The following is a 10588-nucleotide window of genomic DNA, read 5'->3' on the forward strand; positions in this document are numbered from 1 at the left end:
TCAGTAAATATAGGGGGTATATATTTTTATTTACTGACCAATAACGAGTTCCGCACCAAATGTCACCTGCCTTAGAATATCTGTGGTCACATGCATAGTCAGTTTTAATTACTCGATTGAACATTAAACAAAACATGAAAATCTTACACAAAATCATCTAATCACAGCTGCCAGATGATTCAATCTGCACTGAAGGCTGATTCTTGAGCCTTGTTTGTTATGGGTTTGAGAAAATGACATGGAGACATGGAGATGAGTTATCGTTGGAAAGACGTAAATAAAATTTTAATTTTTTTTTATCTTTGTCTCACATATGTAAAATGATATGCGTACATATGATATATATAAATAATTATGAAAATAGTTTTGAAAACATTCCTAAAAGAAACTTTATCTTCAAACATATCTTTTAAAACAAACCTAACTGTAAATTATTACACTAAAACGGTTTGTGTTTGTTGCAGATATGAATTGGAGGGAGAACATTACATGGGGATGAGTAAACGTTTGAGAGATGAAAAACATCTCTCAAATAACCATTGAACACACTTTAAACCAATAAAATCACCAATTAAATTACGTCTTACCTGGTAATTATTCATTTAAGTAGTGACGGCTTAGTCAGTATTGCCTTTAGAACCAACTGACTGCTATTCTACTTAAGAAGTCAAAGTTACTATGTAACACGTTTCTGGGGATCAAAGAAATTTATCCAGCTAACCGGTTTGCCTAGGTAACAGGTTCTTTCACTCTGTAGTTATTACTTTGACTCCGAAAACCAAATAAACCTTGAAAACACTTTACACCAATAAATCACCAATTAAATTAAAAGACCTTCAACTACACATATCTATCTATAAAGATTATTAATCCTGCAACCTTATAAGGATGGGACGTCTTGGAATATGACAGAGGAAGCTTTACACAGAAACAATCGTGCACATCTCTCCCCTGCTTCCCCCGTGCTCGTGCACGTGCACTGACGCTAGTACACCGCCATGTTGATTACGTCATCGCACCGCACTTGTTGCTGTTACTGACGACGGTGTACCAGACTACTTTGATGTCGTAGCATCGATCTGACATTCTGCCCAGCTGATTTAGTGCTGATTTAAGACCCTCTGCTGGATCATCCATCTATCACAGACAGCATATGCGTACAAAATGATAGGTCCTTTTTGTGGATTATACATTGATTTATGATTTTGTTTTGTTGTGACGTTGTGTCCGATATGCCACCAGTTTATGTAAATATTCCCACAATCTGCTCAGGGAGATTATATAAAGATGTAGACTCCCTGATCAGCTGATCGCTTACCAAAAAATGGTAAATTGGCAAAATGTTCTCTCATATATCAATATGTCATGCGCCGTAATTCGTAGTGCTCTAATTGTAATTCTCGATTACAAATTTGAAACCTGTGCAAAAGAACATTCTGGAATGGCTAATAGATGGTCTAGATTGTATGGATTCAGTCGTTAAACCCGTAACTATCGTTCGGAGTTAAAGTTTTCGAGGTTGCATGATTAGAAATCCCATTCCGACTGTCACTTTTATAATCTGGTAAGCGATGCTCTGATTGGTCGGATGAAAGGTCGTCCTGACGTGACCCCTAATTGGATGTCCTCAGATCTTTGTTTTATAAAGATGTATTTATAAAAATGTATTTATCAAAGTGTAATTTCATATGACATGCGTTTATCGCCGGAACGGTTTGAGAGTTGTGCCAACGTGCGTGTATGTTGTTCATGTTATACCGTATTTGGAACTATCAACGACCGAGTTGGTCATGTGACAAGGTGTGTTTCGTACATGAAAATAAACTGTTTTTGTATGGTTTCAGCTTGAATCTGATTCTCATTCCATGTTGGTACTTACCATTGCACCAGTGTGAAGTTATGCCATGTGTTTCAATTCTAAACTTTACTGTTTGAATACATCAGGTCACAAAATAGAGCAGTGTATATGAAATTCTACCATGACACTGATGAATGCTTGATTCTGATTGGTTAAAAAGAGGTTTCCTTTTTGCTACGGAAACCATTTTCAAAAATATTAAGCCTTTTCACATAAAACAAACGTGCGCATGAATACATCCATAGCCTACGTATCGATTCATAAAAAAATGTCTGCCGATTGAATAATCCCACATGAACTGTAAAACGTAACTATATTTCCTCTATTATACGCTGGGTCTCAATTACAAGCCAGGTCAATACACACGGACTCAACGTCTTCCGCGAAATTAAAAGACGGCCTAGCGTCTAATAGAGGAAATACGGTAGTTTGATATCTGATGTTTTTGGCGTTCTAGGCCGCAACCCTGAGTGTATTGATGATGACATTACAAGATTTAACGTATTGTACCAGCAGGCTCGATCATTCCCGGTAAATCTACAGATTGATGTTGAACCACATCATCGACCGGGGTTGGCATCTTGCTTCTGAACTTGTTACGGAGAATGTAAACACAAGATTGTCAGCCATTTTCAGTTGTGAGATGTGAGTAACGGTCATGTAGGTCAGGTTCTGCCACATCCAAGTTCGTGGTGGAGAGGAATTTATTTTCATTTTTTTAATTATTTACTGGGGGTAATTGCTCACTAATTAATAAGACTTACACTTGTAAATTAAATAGTAGAATGTTTATTCCTAACGTTTGTTCGAGAAATGTATTCGTTTAGCATTTCAAAGACTATTTCTACAACCTGTCACCCCTACAAAGGAAAAGGCATAGTCGATTTCCAATAAATGACTTCTCTAGCTGATTTCTAAGTCCAAACAGTGCACAACATGTTGCGATGAAATTATAACATCTATCCTTGGAGTAAGTTTGGAGGGTATTTGTCAACTTCTTTTTGAAAACCTTTTGATCACTAATTTTAAACAACTCAAGACTATGGGTATTCTAATGTTGAACTTTGGTAATATTTGTTACATATGTAACAACCTGTGACCACTTTTCGGAATGTTCAAAGATAGCGGACCTTCGTACCCTGTGTGGTTTCGCGTTGCAAGAGAGCACCGTTTGTCCTATATAATTTTCTCAAACCCGTAACCAATAAGGCATGGTATCTGGCGCCGTACACTTATAATGGAACAATATTTGTGTGTGATTGTTTAATCAATGTCACGTGTGTATGTTGCATCAATAACATGGGGGGTATTATCTTTGATAAATGGAGTATTAGCCATAAACTTGACGAACATTATTGGCCCGGTACGCCCCCGACTTTTAGATGATACCCCAAAAAAGCCAAGCGCGACTCCAGCATATGTATATATTCTTAGATCGATACATCTATATCAGCAGTCAAATTGAAACCTGACAGGTTTTCCCAGCTGTTAACAGAGTAGTCTATCTAAAAACGCTCCTCACTGGAAAGCTTTTGTTTTCAATTATTTTCGTTCTTCACTGTCTACAAAGTATTTTTTCACTTGGGCCTTTCCGTCACCCTTCTCTGGGTGGAACAGCAGTGTCATTTCCCCCGTCTTCATCTGCACATTCCTGTTATATACAATGTCACATCAATGTCAGTTTAATGACAGTCTATCATGTGAATCGGCAGTAACTGACACCAGTTATTGACTTAAGATACGGGACCAAATGCAGCACATAGTCACAGAAACGAAAGTGAAAGTAGAACGGATTCGTGTATAGATAGAACTCTATCTTTCACGTGGCGCATAAATTCAACTAAATACAGCTTACGTCATGGAAGCATATAAAAGTTGGGCGGTCAAAAACCATCAGACACACGGAGAAGAGAAGCTGTACACATAAGACTGTACAGCGACAGGTAGGTCACAGCAACACTCGTTCCTCGACACTTCTGTTCCTGACACCACCGGAAGTCGTATCGGTACACAAATATACGTATATAATCGGTAGGTTTCTCGGCAGTATAAAGCCAACGGATAAAAACGATATCCGTTTGGGCAAGAGGTATATACACTATATACGTCTTTGGGTGCCGTCATATGCGGATGGAGATGCAAAGTTGTGACAACTTTCAGTGTTTATAAACATTGCCCTTGTCATTCGGCGATCGAGTCAGAATTAACCATTGGGAATCTGGAGGAACGACAGGGATAATTGGTTAAACAGGTTTCAGATGGAACTATGTTGGCTACCGTCATTGTCAGACTGACATATCATTTACTCTATGACATAATATATATTAATGCGCACATTCCAGGAAAACATGCAATGTTTAGGTAATGTTTGTGAGCGATGGAAATAGATTGCAGAACTGATAAATGGCTTCCGCTTCCCCTGTCTTTCTTTCAGAGATTATTACATTTACGTGTAACAACATGTCGCGGACGTACGTCGTATGTTATCTGCTCCTCATCAGTTCCCTGGGAGTCAGTGACAAAGGTACGTGAATCACCACCACTACCACTTGTCATGTTCCCGTATGAAGCAGCCATCAAACGGGACTGCGTGGATGTTTTTGTTTCGGTATTTCTCAGGTTCACCAAGCATGTTTTCAAATATAACTTTCGGATATTTACTCCCGTAAAAAATAGCAAATTAGTGATCACGGGTATCTGTCTTTTATCAAATCACCAATGATATTTCCAAAACGTCGCCGATAACCCAGAATAGATTAGAATGTTTTGGAAAATACACAAACACGAACGCAGAAGTGAACTTTTCGCCATATTTGGATAGTGTTTCACGTAGGCCGGTTTTGACTATTTTCCTTGCTTAAAATGAAGGTCCAATGTCAAGGTCACTGTATAAAAATCACAGGACTAGGTCAAAGTCAAGGTCATGAAATATCTATTTCAGAGGACGAGAAGAGTTTCTGGGATGACCCTGCTGTAGAGGGTGGTGCTGTAGTAGGCGAGGTAGCGGCTCCTTTTGCCCCTGGGGCCCGTCTAGCAGGATTGGGGTTCACAGAGGCAGGGATCAAAGCAGGCTCTTTTGCAGCGGGTGCAATGTCTGCAGTGGCACAATCTGCAGGTACCTTTGTTACATATGTCAGTGGAGTAGAAGTAAGAATATGCTCAGACCTGTTGTCTGTTATGAATTTCAGGTGTTGCAAAGCTCAAAGCATTGAGTCTGATGCTGCTACCGATCAACGTCTATCTAAATGACCACATAGAATGTGATACAAATAAGGAGTGTGAAAACAAAACGTGTTATTTTCACCAGAGAACAAATTATTTCTCCTTACTTAATTGTAAAAATTGATTTTATGCCTTGTCCCGTGGCGCTGGGGTCCAATGTGTGAAACCGATTTATTGAAATAATATATATTATATTCAGTGTTCGATCTTTATTCATCAGTTAACAATTATCAACAATTTTCTTGCATCAGATATACTTTCCTTTTCTCACAGGGGCTGCTAGGGTAGCCGTCACCACGAAGGCAGCAATGGCCGTGGTTGGAGGAACTATTGGCTACTTCAATAGCGGTTGTTCGGAGCCAAGTTGCGAAAATGAGAAAAATTGAAAAGAGAAGAAAATGACGATGTCAACTGATGGCCAGTCGCAAAAAAAATCCGTGTGGCTCAAGATCACTCTAATACTAATTACTACCGCTTCTCAGAGATTTTGGAAACGGTATTGCATGTGATAATACCATTTTGATGTAGGGGTTAAACCCCTAAAACCATGCACGTCAACATATCCAACTGTCAGGAAATCTCAACAGCATGATAATAAATATTTTGCAATTTATAGTTGAGAGGATAGTACAGTGTTTGTCACATTTGGAAAAGTAACCCAAGGGTGAGACATATGTCTGACATGCATGTTTTACTTGTCTGGTATAAGCTGTTGTCATGGACTCTTTGTTGTAAATTACACGGAGAAATACTTATTCAGGACCAAAGTTAAGCTAAATTGATCATTTATTGAAAGTTGGTGTTTTTGTGTGTGCTTATCCACAATAAAGAAGTTGACATCCACACTTTGTGTTTATGTTTATACCACGGACGGTTTGGAGGCACGAATCCATCAGAGTAAGCAACTTAATCACTCATCCTGGGGTTAGCAACAGCTTGAAGCGCCTGCGCAATATGGCGGCGCAACTTCCGCTTGGTTGCCTTGCCCCTAATGAAGAACGTAATAGGAGAGGCTCAGTGGCGAGCTGATGAAGTTATGAGTACTTTGAAAATGTGGAGCAGACTGTGTTTGCTGGGATGTCAGCTGCTTTTGTCCATTTCCCAGTTTATCCAGTCAAGATTTCTTGTTCCGCTGTCGAATTTAGCCATTTTGGTTTTAAGAACGAAGCGACCTCAACCAGAGCTTGGTCGTGGGCCGAAGTGGCTGAAAGTTAGCCTCCTTTATAAGGCGAATCGCTGTATACATCGCTTGCAAGCGATTGGCGCTTTGCAACGCATCCCACTTCTCCATCCTTATCAAAGACTTTTAAGTTGCCCACTGATTGGATGTAACTGTGTGAGGAAGTTTGAAAGTTTAACCTGACGATGACGTCATATGTCGGCACTGGAACTACGGAAGTGTACCACGTGTACTCCGTAGACACGTTGGTTTGTTGTTTAACGCCGCACTCAGCAATATTCCAGCTATATGACGGCGGTCTGTAAGTATTCGAGTCTGGACCAGACAATCCAGTGACTGACATCATAAGCATCGATCTACGCAATTGGTATATGAAGACATGCATTAACAAAGTCAGCGAGCCTGACCACCCGATCCCGTTAGTCGCCTCTTGTGACAAGCATAGTGGCCTGTTACGGCAAGCATGTGTTGCTGATGACCTATTCTACCTTCACGGGTGGTATCAATATATATACCCCAGGTTCCTTTTCGTTCATGAATCGTCACAACCCTATAGCATCCTGTAGAAAATGCCAAAAAACAGATTGTTTAGTTATATTGCCCTACACTTACCGTATCCTTATTTTCAACGTTTCAGAATAACACAGCAGTTATTATGTTGAAAAGTCATTTCTTCGTTCGTGGACAGCCTCCAAAAAACCCGTACATTTAAGGGCGTAAATAATAGACCAATAATAAGTGTTTAAACACGAGTTCATTTAAGTTTTAAAACGAATTCTAAGCAGAATCTTAAGATAAGTTTGTCATTCAACAGTGCAGCGAGATATACGCCACTTCTGCTCCGTCCATGGAGACTGGAATTAACGCGCATCAAAAACTCGTGCAACGGAAGTGGGACTCGATTGGTTGAACTCGAAACCATGACATCACGTGACAATGTCGTCTAGAAATATACAACGTGAAATATACAAGGCATCAAACCGAATAGTCTAAACGATGAAGCCAGTGACTGCGGCGGTGGGTAGCCTAGTGTATAAAGCATCTACTCATCACGCCGAAGGCCAAATTTCGATTCCCAAAGTGGATGCAATGCGTGAAGTGTTTAAATAATGGGTGGTATGCGGCCCATGGTTGCTCTATATGCAATCAGGGGGCGGCGGGGTAGCCTAGTGGTCAAAGCGTTCGCTCGTCACGCCGAATACCCGGGTTCGATTCCCCACATGGGTACAATGTGTGGCGCCTATTTTTGGTGACCCCCACCGTGATATTGCTGGAATATTGCTAAAAGCGGCGTAAAATTATACCCACTCACTCTATGCCATGGCCCCAACCCTGCAACAAGCACACACAGGACAAAGCCGTGTTTGTTATGGGTTTGAGAAAATGACATGGAGACATGGAAAGACGTAAGCAAAACTTTAAAAGAAACTTTACCTTTGTCTTACACATTTATAATGGTATGTGCACATACGATATATATATATAATTATGAATTTTTTTTTTTTTTTAAATTTCCTAACTGTAAATTATTTGTTATAGGTTTGTGAAAATGACATGGGGGCATGGGAATGAGTAATCGTTGGAAGGACGTAAATGAATTTTAAAAGAGAACAGTCAAGTCTCGTTAATCCGACAATCGGCTTTATCCGACACAAATGATTGGAACCGATTTAATCAGTGCTATTTAGATCCGTTAATCCGACAGTCTCGCACTCCGACTCCGACACACCTAATTATAATGGTATAATGGTATGTGTAAATACAAAATAGATAAATAATTATGAAAATATCTTTTAAAAGAACGAAACTGTAAATTATTACACTAAAAAGGTTTGTGTTCGTTGCGGAAACTGATCGGAGGAAGAACATTACATGGAGATGAGTAAACGTTGGAAAGATGAAAACAAACTTTTAAAAGAAACTAATAGCTTTGTCTCACACAGTTATAGTGGCGTGTCACATACGAAATACGTTAATAATTATGAAAATAGTTATTGAAAATTATTAAACATTTATGTTTGTCAAAGACAATGATCGAAGTGGACAAGGTCTGTCACGGGGAAAGGCGGGAAACGTTGACCAAGTTTCCGCGAAGGACAGCGTGAATAATTGTGTCAGACTACAGGACTAATCATACAGTGTCCTTAGCATTTGGAAGGTAACTCTTATAGGGAAGTATAGTTCATGGTTATCTAAAAAATACACACTCACAACGTTGCGGGTGTAAAATTTCAACAATATCTGCATGCCTCCATTGATCTCGTTACATTAAACACGTTTATGGTATTCAGCAACAATCATAACAGGGAGCCACGCCCTGCCCTGGTTTACCTGCCCTAGAGCGCTTGCGCTTCTCGCCTGCAGCCGCTAGAAGGCGAAGAGCAGGGTATACAAGTCTAGCTCTATCCGACCTCTATTTCCCCATACAGCATTTCGCTGCTGTGAAACGTTGATCCATTCCCGTAAAGCGGGTTCACCTGTCGAGAGGGTGGGAGACAGGCCTACAGGATATCGCTATGCGGGAAACGCTGATCCAGTTTCCGTGTAGCGAGATATTAGCACTTTTGGACTGTGTGAATAATTGACGTGTCAGTCTAAGGAATAAACATATTACGATTTGGGAGGTAACTCACAGAGAAGTATGGTTAATAGTTAAAAATAAACAAACGCGCTCACACAGTGGTGGGTTTCAGTTTTAACACTATCTGCATGTCTCTTCATGTGCAGATTTACTTCATTATGAAATAATATGACAACAGTGTAGCTGTTACTTTCAAAGATTAGAAATATGATACATCTTCTCCAGTGGCATTTTCATCGACGACGGCGATACACCATCACCAGCATTTGCATTCTATAGTTCGTCTCTTTGTACTGTAATCTATTTCCTCAGCGATCCTTTCGAGAACGATGTCATGCTTCTTAACTCTCACAGGCTCATAGGCGTCATTCTATTAGAGAGAAACATTGTTCAAGTGAAGCTTTGCGATATAGACTTTATAAAGGGAAATTGCTCTCCCTACCATACGGATTGAATCACTCATAAAATCTTGATGTGGCCGATCTGTCGGCCCCTAAGGAAATTGTACTTGTCTCCCCTCTCATTCTAGATCAGAGATTAACAGGGCAATTACCACTTACCTGGTAATTATTCATTGACGGTGACGGTTTAGTCAGTATTGCCTTTTGAACCAACTGACTGCTGTTCTACTTAAGAAGTCCAAGTTACTACGTAACATGTTTCTGGGGATCAAGGAAATTTATCCAGATAACCTCCTTGGTTTCAAAACGGCCGTGTTCTCCGTTTCTGTAACTGAAAATATAAGGCATGAAATTCGTTAGACTGTGTAGGAACAACAGGCCCGACAGATTTGTTCTCGGGCTGATAGTTTTAAATTTCAGCAGGCCCTTACAGCCTTCAGTCTTTTAAAGCTGTAAACATGGTAAATAAATCAAAACACTGAGATTGCTTGGAGAAACAGGGTCCAGCTTCAAAGCCTCCACTTGTTAACTCTTTCAACATCACAGGCCACACCGTAGCCACATCAAAACAATATGTAGTTACCTGTCATATCATTCATTTATCAAATCTAACACTTTTCACAAAGTCAGAAAGTACATATTTCATTTCAATTTATCATATTCTATCAATATATTTAAAGTTATGAACTATTTCCCGCAATTAAAAATAAATAAATTGTGACCCATGCTTTCACAATTCACAATTTAAAAGACGTTTCAAATAAATCGTAAATAAATTAAATAAAGTAATAAATAAAATCAACAAACATATTTTGAAAACATGTTAAACTTACATTTAAGTTACTATTTCATATTTTTTTTCGTGCGATCGTGTAATGTAAGTCAAATGACATCTTGGCATTTGTCGTCTCGATTTCTCGGCTCGGACACTATGTTTAATGCCAAAATATATACACGAGAAGTCTTCGTCACAGGTCGTAAACTAGCATGATATGTCCACGAAGTTCTATATTTTAAACATGGGTCGCGAGTTCCTGCTTTAAACGTTTAAAATAACACGATTTAACTAAAGACTTTCGTCTAAATCTGAAACGTTTAAATATGCATATATAATTTTAACAGCTATTACATGTTCATGTGTGCACAGTCTCGCCTTAAAACAGCAATTTAAAAAATAACAACAAATGACTAGTTTTGGCAGTTCCTTTTCCAAGTACAGGAAGCTGAATATACCACCCCCAAGTTCCTCACCAAATGTCACTTGCTTGAAAATATCTGTGGTCACATTCAGCATCAGTCATCATGTTAAAACACAGCACTAAATATAGAAGAACATGGTCAGTTTT

The 10588-nt window shown here is 39.3% G+C and overlaps 1 protein-coding gene across 1 annotated transcript; it reads left to right on the plus strand.

Moving 5' to 3' along the window:
* Nucleotides 1–3720: 3720 nt before the first annotated feature.
* On the plus strand, nucleotides 3721–5869 carry LOC139461804 (interferon alpha-inducible protein 27-like protein 2A). The gene is made up of 4 exons (XM_071243275.1): nucleotides 3721–3801; nucleotides 4293–4382; nucleotides 4800–4973; nucleotides 5354–5869. The coding sequence occupies exons 2-4, from the start codon at nucleotides 4319–4321 to the stop codon at nucleotides 5464–5466; spliced, it is 351 nt and encodes a 116-aa protein (XP_071099376.1). The 5' UTR covers nucleotides 3721–3801; nucleotides 4293–4318; the 3' UTR covers nucleotides 5467–5869.
* The last annotated feature ends 4719 nt before the right edge of the window (nucleotides 5870–10588 follow it).

The sequence above is a fragment of the Haliotis cracherodii genome, unplaced genomic scaffold, assembly GCF_022045235.1.
Source record: "Haliotis cracherodii isolate W230 unplaced genomic scaffold, xgHalCrac1.p SCAF_15, whole genome shotgun sequence".
Classification (NCBI taxonomy): Eukaryota; Metazoa; Mollusca; class Gastropoda; order Lepetellida; family Haliotidae; genus Haliotis; species Haliotis cracherodii.